General features: G+C 55.2%; 1 protein-coding gene across 3 annotated transcripts in view; it reads right to left on the bottom strand.

Annotated features, from left to right (window-relative positions):
• Positions 1 to 4,823: 4,823 nt before the first annotated feature.
• The window catches only part of DTNB (dystrobrevin beta), an 88,463-nt gene continuing 75,938 nt past the window's right edge, over positions 4,824 to 17,348 (bottom strand). For 2 of the 3 annotated variants that reach the window (XM_032683454.1, XM_032683456.1), the window contains 5 exons: positions 17,122 to 17,207; positions 15,202 to 15,315; positions 12,358 to 12,454; positions 5,847 to 5,867; positions 4,824 to 5,462 (listed from right to left, as the gene is read on the bottom strand). In XM_032683454.1, coding sequence (XP_032539345.1) covers positions 5,418 to 5,462; positions 5,847 to 5,867; positions 12,358 to 12,454; positions 15,202 to 15,315; positions 17,122 to 17,207 — 363 coding nt within the window. In that variant the 3' untranslated portion in view covers positions 4,824 to 5,417. The remainder of the gene's footprint in view (positions 5,463 to 5,846; positions 5,868 to 12,357; positions 12,455 to 15,201; positions 15,316 to 17,121; positions 17,208 to 17,348) is intronic. The other variant, XM_032683455.1, reaches the window with a different exon arrangement.

Raw genomic sequence — 17,348 nt, forward strand, 5'->3', positions numbered from 1 at the left:
TGTCCCATCCCCTGCCATGGGCAGGGACACCTTCCACTGGACCAGGCTGCTCCAAGGCCTGTCCACCTCTGCTTTGCAAGTCCTGGGTTCTCCCGGTGCCTGGGGCACCTCAGGGCCTGCTGCTGACACAGGGAGAACTGCCTGGATTTAACCCTCCTGGAGACCCACCCAACAGGCACCACATTATATATCACACACAGCTTTCACACACTTCCTGACAGGGAATCCTAGAAGACTTTGAAGGACTTCCAAGTCCTTTCCAGCAAGGCAGGCTGATGCCTCCTCACACGGGGAATATGCTGAACACAAAAATAAGCTCTCAGGGCTCTGGGAGCCCCCCGAGCACACATGGCTCATGAACAAGCCTTGACCTTCCTTATGACTCTCCCCCCCCCCCCAATTAATCCACAGGAACTGCACTTCCTGGTGCAAACCTCTCACAACTGTTTCATTTCTAATCCCCCATTTCACAGACCACGAGCGTTAAAACAAAAACAAAAAAAATGAAAATAAACAGAAACCTCTAGAGAATAAAAGCAGGAACATTTTCAGGCCGCCCCTGATAGGGGGACCTGTTCAGGACACGGAACCAACCCCCTCAGCTGGGTTTGAAGCTGTGCCCAGAGCTTTGTTCGCGGGGCAGTGGGTTGAGAGCCGGGACTTGGCAGACGGGTCTCCCCGCCTAGCAGCACTTGGAAGACAAGGAACTGAACAAACTCCTGCCTGTTTCTGGCTGTGTGATCCAAAACGTGATTAAGGGCAGAGGAATGTGATTCAGGGAAGGCATGAATGGACTGGGAGGGGGCAGAGCCCGTCCTGCCTCCCGGCCGGTCCCTCTGCACAGGACAGCCCAGGAACGACCGCCCGGCTCCCCGACAGCTTGGAAACATCTCTGCTTGCTACAGCACAGGGCCAGAAACAGCCAAGTGCTCTCCACTGTTCCAGCCTCTGTTTGACAACACTTGGTCCCTCGTGCTGTTTGTGTGCTCTGGACAACGGGAGGGGGGGATTGGAGCCCCTCTGGGCCAGCAGCGACTGACGGGGACCCCTCCCCAGCCGAGCATCCCAGAGTGGTTTGGGTTGGAAGGGGCCTTAAAGCTCATCTCATCCCAACCCCTGCCATGGGCAGGGACACCTCCCACCAGCCCAAGTTGCTCCAACCTGGCCTTGGACACTTCCAGGGATCCAGGGGCAGCCACAGCTTCTCTGGGCAACCTGTGCCAGGGCCTCCCCACCCTCCCAGCCAAGGATTCCTTCCCTATATCATATCTAACCCTCTGTCGGGGGAAGCCATTGCCCCTTGTCCTGTCCCTCCAGGCCCTTGTCCAAAGTCCCTCTCCAAATCCTCTTAGCTCTGCCTCCTGGCACAGAGAGCAGAGGGTGGCCGGGGATGGCTCCTGCAGCCCTGGAGAAACTCAGCAGTGCTCTGGGAGAGGGGACTTCTTTCTGTTCAGAGAGACACCAGGTCTCCTGCAGACACTGTCTCCACTTCAGTGTTCATCCCACGGTGACAGGGAGCACCACCACACGATTCAGGGATGTGTCTCTTACCTGGCTCAACCCCCACAGGACAGTGAAGATCCACTAGAGCAAACACTTCCAAGACTAATCCTGGAACGTATCCATGGCTGCTCCCTGCCAAGCCTTCCTCCTCACATCCAAAACTCTTCTGCCAGGGGCACTGCTGCCAACCAAAGAGCCAGGTGAGGGTCTTCTTCACCTCCAGTACCTGAGGGCAGCACAGACCCGTCCCTTCCATTCTGAAATGTCTGACAGATGAACTCCATCGCTGCGTAGGATGGGCTCCCCACACAACTCATTGGCTCTTCTGGGAGCTCTTCAAGGTTTGATAAAGGTTGGATGGAGCCTGGAGTAACCTGGGCAGTGGAAGGTGTCCCTGCCCATGGCTGGAGAGTTGGACTGGTTGAGCTTTAAGATCCTTTTCCACCCAAAACCACTTGGATTCAACGACACCCTCCGGGAGACCCATGAACACGCTCTCAGCGTGGAGGCACCAGCCCCGAGCTCATCCCAAAGCTCTGCCTGCCCACATCAGGAAGCTGAACCACACACAGGAGTGTTCCTGGCACTGGAACAAGGCAATTTTCAGGATCTAAGTGCTGGAATGCTCGCTGGGAGGGCTGGGACACAACTCAGTGGGCACATTCCCTGGCAGTTCCCAGGCACACTGTTCCCAGCACCAAGTGCAGCCACGGGCTCTGGGAGGCCGAGGAGTCCCAGGATCATTTGTGTTGGAAAAGACTTCCAGAATCATTGAGCCCCCCCTGTGCCCCATGCCCACCTTGTCCCCAGCCCAGAGCACTGAGTGCCACATCCAGGCCTTCCTGGGACACTCCAGGGACTGGGACTCCACCTTTGGACCTCTGGCTGATGCAATGGATGCAGAACTGAGCAGCAGCCTCAGACTCAGGTATCGACAGGAGACTCCTCCAGGTGACCCAGGGCTCTGCAGGGCTGGGAATTCCCCACTCACGGGCTCCTGCATCCCTTGGGAGAGGACACAGGTGTCACCCGAGCTGGTTGCTGGGCTCAGCTCTGCTGCAGCCATGGCTGAGGAGGTTCAGCTCATTGAGGAGTTGAGCACTGCTGCCCTGGCACTGCTGCCCTGGCACTGCTGCCCTGGCACTGCTCAGGCTCACTGGGAGCTCTCATCTACACACTCGACCTGAACCCTGGGAGGAAAAGGGGAACTCCTGATCCCTCTCCATGGGGTTAAAGGAAAAAGTCCCCCCCAGGACTTCCACGCCTTCCCAAGGGTTGTTGGGTGAGTGCACGTCCACTTCTGCTGGGTAGCACAGCCCTGGGAGCCACGAGCCCAGTGTGCTCTGCTGCTCCCACGCTTCCCACCGTTTTCTGAGAGGAAAGGATTCCATTCCAGCGCTTCAGCCCTCCCGGGAGCTCCTCCACTGTGTTCCTGGGTCTGTTTGGCATTAGAGCCGGGCTCTGGTGCCGGAGCACGAGTGCCTGACGCTGCTCTGGGTCTGTTGTATGGATTGTGGGACACGCCATCCATGTGATGTACATCGCTGGGAATCCCTTGAATGTTCCTCTGGATATAGAACAGCGCAGCTCCTACGGCTGCTCCTCTGACTACAAAACAAAGAGGGTTTAATACTTAGCAGATTGTCCAAGTTTCTCACCAGCTGAGGCGTGGAAACGGTCCTGTTGTAAATTAGGATCTTTACTAGCTGGGACACAACAATCCCAGCAGTGGTGGGGAACAGTGTGGTGGGCCACGAACAGCATGTGGCCCGAGGCTCCGTCACTGCAATAACATCCCTGCAATAACATCCCTGCACAAGGCTCTGCTCCTCCAGGGTGTGCCCAGGACCGGCCCCAGAGAGCCCCAGACAGAGCAGAAACTGTGAACATCTCGAGGGAAGATCAGCTCTGAACACAGGGCACAGAAGTTTCTGGACTTGCCCAGGCTCAGAAACAGTGTCTCCCTCCTTCTAACTTGCCATGATCTCTGCCCAAGGCAGGAAGGGACCTGAGCCCCAGCAGTGAAGGAAGATCAGAGGTTTCCAAAGTGGACGCAAATGTTGCTGCTCTTGATGTGCTGCTGGTCCCAACCCAAGACCCTTGTTCTGCCTTTTATTTACCTTAACCCTTCATGGAAATTCCTGCTGCCACCACACAACTGATCCTTCTCACCAAGGGCTGGGAGGATCATCACCTCACATCCCCAAGGATCAGCACCCAGAGGCTGCTCCATGTTTTCCCTCGTACAAACCCAGGTTGGACAGGGCTTGGAACAACCTGGGACAGTGGGAGGTGTCCCTGCCCATGGCAGGGGTGGGACTGGATGGGCTTTAAGGTCCCTTCCCACCCAAACCACTCTGGGATTTAATGACTCTGTGGTGATGGGACAAACCCCTGAGCAGCCTGTTTGGAGCAGAGGGGGTGGTCTGGGTGATCTCAGAGCTGCATTTCCACCCCAGCCAGTCTGTGGTTTCTGTGTGTTTCTCAGCCAAATGCAGTATCCTGGGATTTCCAGCCTTTCCAGGCTGCCCCTTCATACCTAGGAGAACAGTTCTCAGCCCAAGCAAAGGGAGGATGTAAAGTTTCAGCTCCTACAGACCAGCAAAATGTCCTTTGGTTGGTCAAAATCTGCCTTTCTCGAGGCTTTTTGGCTCATTCATCCCTGATTCCAACAGAATTGGCCCGGACAGAATGTCACTGTGTTGACATTATTTACTTTTGGCTCATTATCCTCCTCCTGACACAGTGTTCCAGGGAAAGAAGGGAGGTAAAATTGGTCAAATTCTTCCCTGATCTCATATTTCCCCTTTTGCTGTATCCCTAATCCAGATGAAAGCACAGCACAGGAAAAATGAGCTAATGTATAACGCTGCCTTTCCCTGCAGAGAATTATTCCTAGGAATGATGCTGGGTGGGAGAATGACACACAATACAGCATTCCACTGGCACAGCCAGGAGCTGGAGGACAGGAATGGTGGTGCCTTGGTTCTTCTCCTTCCTCCAGGACATTCCTTGAAGATCCTTCCACGTGCTGCCACCTGGTCCCTCCAACGAGCCAAATAACTTCTGCCAGGTGCCTCAGCAAACCCAGGGACAGGCTGAGATTTGGTATTAGGAAAAAATTCCTGGCTGGGAGGGTGGGGAGGCCCTGGCACAGGCTGCCCAGAGAAGCTGTGGCTGCCCCTGGATCCCTGGGAGTGTCCAAGGCCAGGTTGGACGGGGCTTGGAGCAACCTGGGCTGGTGGGAGGTGTCCCTGCCCATGGCAGGGGTGGCACTGGATGATCTCTAAGATCCCTTCCAACCCAGGCCATTCCATGATTCCATAATTCTCTGATCACCCAACAACGCCCTGGGCTCCAAGAGAAGGTGCCCACTCACCAACACCTCAGACTGAGCACAGAACACTGATAAAAGGCCACCCAGGAGTCACCAAAAGCCACTTTCAGCACACGTGGAACTGAAGTGTTTTCACCATTTAAAGTCACCCCAAAATACACAATCCCCTACAAAGAATCAGTCACCAGAATTTCCAATGCACGTGTCCAGTATCCGATCATGGACGTGGCAAACAACGAGTGAAGCCCCCCAGCAGTGCCAACCCCAGGACTGATGGTCAGCACAGCCCGGGCAGAGAGGCAACCATGTTCAGAGACACTGCAAACGTGCCGAGCTGCAGAGAGGACACCCAACATCTGGCTGATCGTGAGAAAAGCAGAAGGGCTCCCTCTGGAGTGGATCCCGAAATTAACACAGGACTCGGGTCTGCTCGGAGAAAATGGGAACGGGCAACAAAGCCAAGGCTTTCCTGCCTCTGTCAGCTCACAACCAGCACCCCGGGGCTCCTTCAAGGAGACTCTGCCATGGCTGAAGGACATGGATCCATGCCCGGAATATTAAGTCATTAATTAGTTTTTCATGCATGGACTTGCATGTGGCAAGGAGGCAAATTAAAGGGTTCCTGAAGAGACAAGAAAGCTTTCTCAGCGTGTGAAACACTCCAAAGGATCCCCAACGAAACAAATCGTGAAAGCCAGCTGAGAATCCCCCCGTTTTCAGCCCTGGATGGTCATGCAGGATTCCAGGAAAGCCTCGGGAATCCAGCCACTGGTTGTGCCCCCGTGGCAATCAACTTCACTTGAGAGAGCAGTGGCTTTAAGGACACACACCAAACATGCTCTGCTGGAAGCTGATGGAGGCTGTTTGCAAACCCAGGAGAGAGAAAGGCCCCGCAGCCCCACGGTTTATTTGCACACCAGCCAATTAACAGAAAATGGATTTCATGCAGGAAGAAAAAAAAAAAAAAAAAAAGAGTCAGATCACCTACAAAGTGAAGTCAACTTACTGCCTGCTTTTGCTCTTCTTCCTAGAGGTGTTGGCAAAGAAAAGGGCGAAGAGAGAAAGAGGAAAGGTTAATTATCACACGAAAATGATAATTTTCACACAAAACACACAAGAGCCACAGTGAAAGGACAGGACATGGGGACTGCAGCAAACACCTCCACAGGAACCAAGGGCATGGGACACCAGGGCCATGGTGGGGGACCAGAGGGGACACTTGTCCCATTCTCAACAGAACTCTCTTTAAAATGGCCCCCAACAAGGATGGATATCACAGTATGGATCCCCTGGATCCAGGGGATATCTCCTGGTTTCCACAGGACCTTTCCTGGCTCCAGCCCGGCCTGGGGGAAGGTGCCCCTGCCCATGGTGGGGGGGTTGGAATGACATGAGCTGGAAGGACCCTTCCAACCCAAACCAGTCCATGATCCAGTGATTCTCTCCTGCTCTGCACTCAGGAGGCCTCCTGAGCTGCCCTCAAGGCAACAGGCACCAGATCCACACTCCAAAGTCTGGGAATCCCACCCAGAGTGTCCAGTGCTGCCAGTGCTTGGTTCCCATGGCACAAACCTGCCTTCACAGAGACCCCAAACCTGCCTTCACAGAGACCCCAAAACTGCCTTCACAGAGACCCAAAGCTGCCTTCACAGAGACCCAAAGCTGCCTTCACAGAGACCCCAAAACTGCCTTCACAGACACCCCAAAGCTGCCTTCACAGAGACCCCAAAACTGCCTTCACAGAGACCCCAAACCTGCCTTCACAGAGACCCCAAACCTGCCTTCACAGAGACTCAAAAACTGCCTTCACAGAGACCCCAAAACTGCCTTCACAGAGACCCCAACCTGCCTTCACAGAGACCCCAAAACTGCCTTCACAGAGACCCCAAAACTGCCTTCACAGAGACCCAAACCTGCCTTCACAGAGACCCAAAAACTGCCTTCACAGAGACCCCAACCTGCCTTCACAGAGACCCAAAACTGCCTTCACAGAGACCCCAACCTGCCTTCACAGAGACCCCAAACCTGCCTTCACAGAGACCCCAAAACTGCCTTCACAGAGACCCCAAAACTGCCTTCACAGAGACCCCAAAGCTGCCACAGCCCCAGGGGAAGAACATCACCCTTGTGGTCGGTTCCCAGTGGGCATTCCAGGACCTCTGCCAGTGGGATTCACGAGGGCAAAGCCACCAGGTCTGGAATGGGACACGGCACCGGGAGGGCAAAGGCAGCAGAGATGCTGAGTCAGGGAAAAGATGCAGGGAAAACAATTCCTGCCCTGCAGTGCCTCTGTCAGTACAGATCCCTCCGGATTTGGAAGACAAAAAGAGGTGAAATTTGGGTGAATTTATCCCCTTTTGGAGCAGGGAAATGTCCCCTCTGATCGGGCTGGGCAGGTGGGGCACATCCTGCCTTCAGCTACAGGAGAATTCCTTGGAATGAGCAGAATGTCCTACAGTGGGGAGTTTCTTTCCTAATTCAGAGCCTTCCACAGACAACAACCATCACTCTGTGCCCTGACAGAAGGGCTGGAGCACAGTCCTGGTGACTCACGTACCCCAGACCAGCAGTGACAGCACTTCCAGGTGACTGGCACAGACCCCCAGCACACAGGAGCCCCCCTAAGCACGTCTCCCCAGAAATCCAGGTCAGGGAATTAAAATTCACGGGATAAAAGCTCCTTCTGGCCTTCAAATCCATGGACCCATTTATCCACCTTCCCTCCCTGATCTCCCGTCTGAGCAGGATTAACCAGAACCTTTCCCTTAATTTAAAGCAGCTTCTTCTCACTGACCACTCAAAGCTGGTTTTTTTCCCACTGTGCTCCCCAGAGAAATCTGGGAATGGCTGCAGGGAACTCCACGTTTCCGAGCAGACACTTTTGGTTTTCTCTGATGAGACTCAGGGTTCCTCCAGGTGTGTTTTCAGCTGCTGCTGTGGCAGATGTGGGGTCTGGCTCCACTCAGACCCAGATCAGCACCAGCTGAGGTCAGCACTGCCCTCCCCACATCCCACAGCTCCCAGTGCTTCCTCCCACCAGGGCTGGGACTCGCAGGACCAGATGGGGAGCCGGGTCAGGGAAAAGATCTCCAGCCATCTCCACTCCACAAAAAAAGCTGCTGGTTTGAAAAATGAGGCTTTGGCATTAAGTGCAGATGTGAAAACGCCCTCTCAGGAGGGACAGAGCTCGGCAGGGCTGAGAGGGAGCAGATAAATCACCGGAGCAGCCGGCGAGGAAATTGCCTTTGAGGAAATGGAGGGAGTGAAACGGGATCTGTCTGTGGGATATCCGTGCAGGGAGAGTGATTCCCTGTCCCCACGGAATGCTCCTCAGGGCCAGCCCAGCTCAAGGCACCTGGGCACTGCAGGAGAGCCCAGCAGAGAAGGGAGAGCCAAGCCAGGGGCCTGGAGAGAGCCACAGGATCCCAGAATGGTTTGGGTGGGAAGGGACCTTATAAACCACCCAGTGCCACCCCCTGCCATGGACAGGGACACCTTCCACTGTCCCAGGCTGCTCCAAGCCCCGTCCAGCCTGGCCTGGGACACTTCCAGGGATCCAGGGGCAGCCACAGCCTCCCTTCCCTCCCTTCCCACCCAAGGCAGTCTGTCATTCCATGACCCTCCTGTGACTGGGACCCCCAGCAGGAGTGTCCCGGGTCAGTGAGGGGATGTGGGAGACACTGGATGCAAACCCCAATCCCAGCCCCAAATGGCAGTGGCTGGTGGGGGGTGTCCCATGTGGAATCACAGACAGCAGAGCAGGACACTCCTCACGGGGGTCACTGACCCCAGCAGCCAGAACAGCCCCAAATCACAGAACATGGTTTGGGCTGAAGGGACCTGAGACCTGGGCCCTTCCCTGCCCTGAGGCCAAACATCACAGCGTGGGAAAAGCAGATGAGCCTCCAGAGGACAACTGTGGCCTTCCAAAGACATGGATTCATGGAATCACGGGATGTCCTGAGAGGGGAGGGACCCACAGGGTCTCCTTTTCTTCAGAGAGGGATTTGAGGCCCCAAACTCTCAGACAAACCAGAGCTGGGTAAGCTGAATCCAGCCCTAAATGGTGAAATGAAGGCAGCATTAAAAATGTAAAAAATGCTGCACAAGAAAATGGAAAAAAACCCCATAAAAGCTTTAACAGCTGATGTAAATTATACATGAACGTTTCTGAGGAGCACCAAATGATGAGAGGAGCTAAAAACCTTGTGGGGGGAAAATCGTGTCTGGCAGGGCTGAAACCACTGAAAAGGAGAGCTTGAGCAGGACACGAATATCAAAACCAAAACAAAGCCTGGAGGCAGCGTCACTGCTTCGGGTCACGGGGGTGAAACTCTGAGCAGGGGCTGAGGAATTCGTGTCTCTGCTCTGGCTCTGACTCACAGCACTTCCCCTCGGAGTTTCTCTCAGCAGACAGGGAAGTACTGGCACTAATAATGAGAAAAGGTGTTAAAAGTATCTACTAGAACTTCTATTTTTAGATCAGCAGGCTGGGGAACTTGCAGCTTGAAAAATAATTACCTGAGTGAGGAGCTACAGGGTGCAGGGAAGGGAATTTTTAATGGGGCTTGGAGAGCCCAGGACTGGGATGTGGATATTCAAATAGGGAGGAAAGACAACTTAAATAAGAGAAGCTCTGGGGTGACCTGATTGTGACCTTCCATTACCTAAAGAGGACAACAGGGAAGATGGAGAGACACCCTTTCCAAGGGCCTGGAGAGACAGGACAAGGGGGTGAGGTGGGGAGGCCCTGGCCCAGGTTGCCCAGAGAAGCTGTGGCTGCCCCTGGATCCCTGGAAGTGTCCCAGGCCAGGCTGGACAGGGCTTGGAGGAACCTGGGATAATGGGAAGTGTCCCTGCCCATGGCAGGGGGTGGCACTGGATGGGCTTTGAAGCCCCTTTCCACCCAAACCATTCCAATATTTCTGATTGTCTGATCTGGCCCTGCCATCAGTTCACTCAGAGCCACAGAAATGCTGACCCAGGACCCAACCCCTGACACAGGTGACACAGGAGCTGCAGAACTCCATGGAAAGGAAATCCCGACATAAAAAAAGCTGATTTTGTTATTTGAATGCACAACAGGTTTGGCTCCTGAAGGGAACTGCACAGATGTGAGAGATTTTCACAGCAGAGGATTTACCCACAACATCCTCATTACCCGGTTACCACAGGAGGAAACAAATCCACAGAGGAAGAGCTGGATGGCTGAGAGCCTCCAAGAGGCACAGAAAGGAAAGCAGGGATGGAAGGGCAGTGAAGGCCCTGCTGTGACTCTGCACCAGCTGCTGAGGGGCAGGGAAGGATTCCACACAGGGCTTGTTCTTCTCAAAGTTAAAAAAAATAAATTTAAATTAAAAATCTGAAGAAGGCAAAGAAACCACCCCCGAACAGGCTGGAGCAGAGTGTTGTGAGGGGCCCAGCAGAGCTCTCCACCTGTTCCACTGCTTTAAAACCACCAGTGAGAAGTGCCCTGGCTGAGCTTCTGCACAGGCAGAACACAGGGGGTGAAAAAGTGCTCCTGGATTTCAGGGAGGGAGAACCAAGGGGTGCAGAGTGAGTCAGAACTGAAAAACCAGGCATAAATTTCTAACTGCTCGAGCAAAATCTGCACTGGCAGGGAATTTTCCACTTCTGATCTCTCCAGCTCCAGAGCAGATGTCTTTCTGGAAGATGCTTTAATCAAGAGGCTGCCAGGCTCCACAGACAGCTCTGGGGGGGAGAGGCAAACAGCCACATTATGCAGGACCAAGTAATTCCAGCAGTCACAGCTCACAGGACAGCTGGGGAGGTCTCAGAACAGGGTCAAAACCTCAGAGCAGGCTGCTCAGGGCTTTGGCCACGTTGGGCCTTGGAAACCTCCGAGGATGGAGATGGTGCAGCCCCTGTGGGCCCCCATCCCACTGCCTGGGGACAGAGCTCTTCCTTATACCCAGTCCCAGCTGCTGGATAAAGTTCTTAAACAAATTTGAGAGCTACAGGAGAGCTGGAGAAGGACTTGGGACAAAGGATGGAGGGACAGGACAAGGGGGAATGGATTCCCACTGCCAGAGGCAGGGAGAGATGGAATACTGAGAATAAATCCTTCCCTGGGAGGGTGGGGAGGCCCTGGCCCAGGTTGCCCAGAGAAGCTGTGGCTGCCCCTGGATCCCTGGAAGTGTCCCAGGCCAGGCTGGATGGGGCTTGGAGCAACCTGGGCTGGTGGAAGGTGTCCCTGCCCGTGGCAGGGGGTGGGATGGGATGAGCTTTCAGATCCCTTCCAACCCAAGCTTTTCTGGGATTTTGAAAGTCAGACCTTAACAGGCTGAGCAGGGAAAACACAGAGTGCAGAACCCCTGGCTTAAGGAACTTCCCAAATCCCACACGTGCTCACCTGCCCAGGGAAATGAGGGAAACCAGGCACCTCTGGGGACGTTCTGATCATCACCTCTTGTACTGACATCCCAAACCAGGCACCTCTGGGGAGGTTTGGATCATCACCTCTTGTACTGACATCCCAAACCAGGCACCTCTGGGGAGGTTCTGATCATCACCTCCTGTACAGACATCCCAGCCCCAGGATGCAAGGGTAGGGGTAGGAATTCCTACCCAGGATAAAGGGTAGGGGTAGGAATTCCTACCCAGGATAAAGGGTAGGGGTAGGAATTCCTACCCAGGATAAAGGGTAGGGGTAGGAATTCCTACCTCAGGATTCAAGCCAAGCTGAGGGGTTCCTGCACTCTGGAGTCACAGGCACTGAGAATTCACTGTCACTTCCCAGTGCAGACCAGCTCCAAATTTCCCTGGAATCATCAGGATGTGCCTGTGGCTGATCTATATCCCAGCCTGCCCCTGGCACTGTCACTGCTCCATCTCTCTCCCATCCCCACAGCACCTTCAGGGCACCTTGTCTTAGACTAGAACCCCTTTAAGGCCAAGGCTTTGCCATTTGACTCGTTGGCTCTTGTTTAACTTAAAGAAGGGGAAGAATAAAGGTGTAAGAGTATTTCAGACTGCAGTATTTCATCATCTGGGAGCTCAGCTGAGGGAGGACTCCACAAAAACAATACAGGACCCTGGTCAGGAACCCAAACAATGACGTGTGCTGCAGATCAGAGCTGACACATCACCCCCAGAGCAACCCCCCCCATGGCAGGGGCTGGGCAGGGTCACCCCCTGGATCAGCCCCACAGCCCTGGGGAGTCACATCCTGCCCTGCAGGACTACAGCTCCCAGTTTATTTCCCAGTTAGAGCTGGAAGAACAGAACTGGTGCCCAGATCAGGTCCAGTTACCACATCAAATACTTCTTTAAACCCTTCCAAACCTTGGGTTGTCCACACTTCAATCACATGAACCTGAAAACCCTTTCACCACCTGCACCCCCACACAGAGCCAGGATGGAAATGGCTTTTTGCAAACTCCTCCTATTCCTCATGAGGTGTTTTATAAGGTGTGACAGCAAAGCAGGGATCCCAGAGCAGCCCCAGAGCCAGAGGAGGGGGGGACGTGCTGCCTTTCCCACAGGAGGTTCCTTACTTTGAGCAGCTTCATCAGCCCTTCCAGCTGCACCATCAGTTCTCTTCTGCTCTCCTGAAGTGCTGACATCCTCTGCTCCAGCTCATCCTTCCTCTGCCTGTTCCAGTCACATGGAAGAAAGAGGCAGAAAACAAACTTGGGGTGTTTCAAAGCAGCCCAGGGAGCTCACCCGTGTAACGGGGTCTGTGGTTCCCACCATTCCCCTGCTCCCCATCTAAAAACCCACAGCAAGGCCCAGCACAGTGACCATGAACCTGAAGGTGACAATACCCCGTTCACTTCAAACCCAGAGATGTGTCCTCAGCCAGGGAAGCCCTTCTCAGGGCACTGCATTTTGAGTAAAAAAACCCACTTTTTTCTTCCTTTTAAGAACCCCGAGTTGTCGGAACCTGGCATCCTGTGGAGTGCTCAGACAAGCCAGGATGAACCACGGGAGGAAAGACAGAGAGGGGGGGAAAACAAGAGGAGGACAGGCTGCAGATGTCTGGGGAGGAAGAGCTGTGCCTGCCTGGAGGAGACTCAGCAGAGCTATTTCTGTGCCGTGACGGATCAGCCGGGACACGCTCGTTGCGCCAGCACCAGGTAACAACAGCGGCAGATAAGGAGTGACCTTCCCTTTCCCTGGCAGCTGAAAACCTGTCTGGGAGCTATTTGAGGAAATATGACTGTGTGGTTTGATTTCAGATTCCAAAAAAGAAAGCAGTGACTAATAGAAGGAGCAGCTCAAAGACGGACGTCAGCCCGGCGGAGGTTCCGTGTCCCGGGCGATTTAAGGGATGCCAGGACCCACAAAGCCCAGTCACAGGTGATGATACAAAACCCTGGGGAAAAGCAGGTTAAAAAGGCTCCTTTATTCACCCACAGTTATTTCTGTGGACACCAGAATGTCTTAATCCCAAGTTAAAGCATCACCTATTACAGACTGAACCTCCAAAAGTCTTCGATCGCATCTGTGTTCTCACGTGACTCACTCTGGATAAATCATTCTGGGGGTTTCAGGAACAGACCAGTTCTTTAAAGGACAGAAGACTGTGAAATATTAACCACCCTGGATGTTTCTTTCAACATCTTCTTGTATTTTGAGGACTGTGGTTATACAACTAAGCAGCCTTCCAGAATCTGAAGGAAGCCAGAGAGGGGCTGGAGGATCACCAGGAACTGGAGGGAAAGGACAAGGGGCAATGGCTTTCCATGCCAGGGGGTTAGATGGGATATTGGGAAGGAATTGTTGGCTGGGAGGGTGGGGATGCCCTGGCACAGGTTGCCCAGAGAAGCTGTGGCTGCCCCTGGATCCCTGGAAGTGTCCAAGGCCAGGCTGGAGCAACCTGGGCTGGTGGAAGGTGTCCCTGCCCATGGCAGGGGTGGAATGGGATGAGCTTTGAGGTCCCTCCCAACCCAAACCACTCTGTGATTCGCTGTTCCCGTGGTGGTGCAAGCAGGAGAAGGCAGGGACACCTGCACTGCAAGGCAGGGATCCACAAGGACACGGATCCATCCTGCTCCTCCAAGGAGGCACTGCCAGCAGTGCTGGAGCTGACTCATCCCAGGGGCTGGGCCGGGCTGGGCTGCAGATTTTTAGACCTAGGACACGTTGACTTTCCATGGATTACCATCCTCCTGCTTTCCCAGCCTGAACTGTAGCAGAACTGAGATCAGCTGGTGGTGTGTGCTGACAGACACCCACAGCCCAGGGCACCCCACACTGGGGAGCATCTCCCCAGCAGCTGGGACTGGGGAAGCCCCTTCCCATCCCAGACCTGCTCATTGGGACCCCCCAGTGTGACCCTGAGCAGCCACAGCAATTAATGTGCAGGGTGAGTTTGTTAATGAGGGAGGGCTGGGGGCAGGAAAGCTGATGCTGCTTGTACATGGGAGGCTACGTGTGAGATACTACAGGGAGTGAATCCCTGAACCCCAGAATCATTTGGGTTGGAAAAGCCCTCCCAGCCCATGGATCCCCCCTGTGCCCCATCCCCACCTTGTCCCCAGCCCAGAGCACTGAGTGCCACAGCCAGGCCTTCCTGGGACACCTCCAGGGCTGGGCACTCCAAACCTCCCTGGGCAGCCCCTGCCAGAGCCTGACCACCCTTTCCAGGGAGAAATTCCTCCTCCTGTCCCACCTGACCCTCCCCTGGCACAGCTGGAGGCCGTTCCCTCTCCTCCTGTCCCTTGTTCCCTGGGAGCAGAGCCCGACCCCCCCCCCGGCTCCCCCCTCCTGTCAGGGGGTTGCAGAGCCAGAAGGTCCCCCCTGAGCCTCCTTTTGTCCAGGCTGAGCCCCCCCAGCTCCCTCAGCCCCTCCTGCTGCTCCAGCCCCTTCCCAGCTCCCTTCCCTTCCCTGCCCACGCTCCAGCCCCTCCCTGTGTCTCCTGCCTGAGGTCCCAGAGCTGCCCCAGCACTGGAGGTGCCCCAGCAGTGCCAACTCAGCCACAGAGGCTTTGGAGGTGGTTCTCCAGCTCTGGCTGTGCCTGGAGGTCTGAACTTCAGGAGTTTCTCTGACTAATCAAATAACCAACACTTGCTCTCAGCTCTGCTCCTTTGGAGAGGAAATGATGAGCAGTTAACGCCATTTCTGCCGGTTTTTCCCATCAGTTTCTTCTTTACAAACAGTTTTCTAAACTAAACAAACAGAATTCAGACCAAGAAACGTTTTTATTTACTTCTAAGGCCACTTAAAAGCCCAGCTGCTGACACAGCCCTCAGAACTCAGCATCCTCAATGCCTCTGTCAGGCTGCCCAGGGCTGCTGCTCCCAGTGCCCCCAGGGCTGCTGCTCCCAGTGCCCCCAGGGCTGCCCAGTCCAGCACCCCAAAACCACCCCCCAAACACCCCCAGGGGTTGTTTTTACCGTAACAGCCTGAGCTCAGCCAGCAGGGTCGGGTTCTGCTGGGCCTTCTCGGGGGTGGGCTGAGAGGCCTGTTCGTGTTCCAGCCTGAGCCGCTGGATCTCCTGGAGGATCTCCCTGTGGGAACGACAGAGGGGAGGTGAAAGGAGGGGAGAGTCACTCTCTGCACTGCTCCCAGACAGCTTTCACAGCCCTTGGAGCACTTTCTGCCAGTCCCAGCCCAGGCACAGCAGTTCTGTTCGTGTGTGGCTGGCACAGACCCACACCAGGATGGGTAAGTTGGTGCAGACGTAGGAACTGCCGCAAAACACAGAAAATTTATTGCTTAATGAGTGTGAAATCACTCATTGCAATGCCTTTCCAAACCCTTTCACGCTCAGAGACTGTTCCAAGAGGACAAAAGTTCCATCTTCAGCACAACCTGCCCGGCAGGTACTGCAGGAAGGGCCCTGGGGCAGGACCTGCCAGCTCTGCTCAGCTCCCTCTCCCCTTCCCAAGGGCTCTGGGCAGGGCAGCAGGAACGAGGAGAACAGCTCATTGGAACAGAGGCAAACCCTCCAGTGTCCCCAAGGGAAGGGGACCTGCCCAGCCAGAGGGGAGGGAATGTCACAGCCATGGCCAAGGGCCCCTCACTGCAGTGGGAATGAAACCCCTCTGGAGTGGAGACTGTTGTCAGCTCCCTGTGGAACTGCTGAGCTGCCCTCCTGGCAGGGCTTCACACCAGCACTGATTGAGATCTCCCTTATCTGGGATCTCCAGGAGTAATTTCAAATACCTGCAAGGTCTCTTGGTGGAGCACTGAAGCCATGGCAGTGCCAGGACTGAGCTGCTCCTGCTCTCCAGGAACTGATTCCCCTCCAAACTCTCCCTGAGCAGTGTTTTACCCCAGAGTGCTGAGGGTGCCCTGGCACAGGGCTGTGCAGGCAGCTGGATCACAGCTGGCACAGCTGGAGCACAGGGAGACCTGAGCACAGGCACAAGGACAGCCTGGAGAGGCTCCACAGGTGACCCTCTGGAAGAAGGATCCCATGGTTTGGGCTGGAAGGGACCTTAAAGCTCATCCTGTTCCACCCCCTGCCATGGGCAGGGACACCTCCCACCAGCCCAGGGTGCTCCAAGCCCCATCCAACCTGGCCTTGGACACTTCCAGGGATCCAGGGGCAGCCACAGCTTCCCTGGGCAACCTCCTCACCACCCTCCCAGCCAGGAATTCCTTCCCAATGTCCCATCTCCCCCTGCCCTCTGGCAGTGGGATCCATTCCCTGTGTCCTATCCCTCCATCCCTTGTCCCCAGTCCCTCTCCAGCTCTCCTGGAGCCCCTTTAGGCTCTGCAAGGGGCTCCAAGGTCTCCCTGGATCCTTCCCTTCCCCAGCTGAGCACCCCCAGCTCTCCCAGCCTGGCTCCAGAGCAGAGGGGCTCCAGCCCTGGCAGCATCTCTGGGGCCTCCTCTGGACTCTCTGCAGCAGGTCCACGTCCTTGTGCTGCTGTTGCCCAGGGCTGGAGGCAGCTCTGCAGGGGGGTCTCAGCTGAGGGGGCAGAGGGGCAGATCCCCCCTGCCCTGCTGCCCACCATCCCTGGGGGATCAGCCCAGGGCACGGGGGGTTCTGGGCTCAGAGCTCCCACCCCGAGCTGTTCTGGGTCTGCAGACAAGAGAGAAAGGAGCTCTGGGTGCTCAGTGCTGGTCAGGATGATTTTAAGAAGATTAGTGGAGAGGATCAACCCACTTCCTCGGGAACAGGGGCAGGGCAGCCCCTCCACAATGCTAATTAACCAACGTTAATGACTAACTAATCAGTTAACGAGGCAGCTCCGCCTTTAACAAGAGATCCGGGTAAACAACCTGGTTAATGTAACACAGAGGCTTCCAAACAACGGAGCACGGGGATGGTTCCCAAAACAGAGCAGATCAGAGCTGGTTTTTACCTGTTCTTGTTCTCCAGCTCCGCTATCAGCTGCCGCTGCTGCTTGTTGGCATCGAAGCTGAATCCCAGGTCCGAGGGCGGGCGGGGCTGGGGGAGAACACGGAGGGTCACACGGAGCACTCCCTGCCTCAAAGGGCTGTGGCAGGGTCTGGATCCAGCCCCGGAATTCCCAGACTGTCCCAGCCCTGGCACACAGCGAGGGGGGGCTGGTGGTGACCCGGCCTGAGC

The sequence above is a fragment of the Chiroxiphia lanceolata genome, chromosome 3, assembly GCF_009829145.1.
Source record: "Chiroxiphia lanceolata isolate bChiLan1 chromosome 3, bChiLan1.pri, whole genome shotgun sequence".
In the NCBI taxonomy this organism is placed as follows: Eukaryota; Metazoa; Chordata; class Aves; order Passeriformes; family Pipridae; genus Chiroxiphia; species Chiroxiphia lanceolata.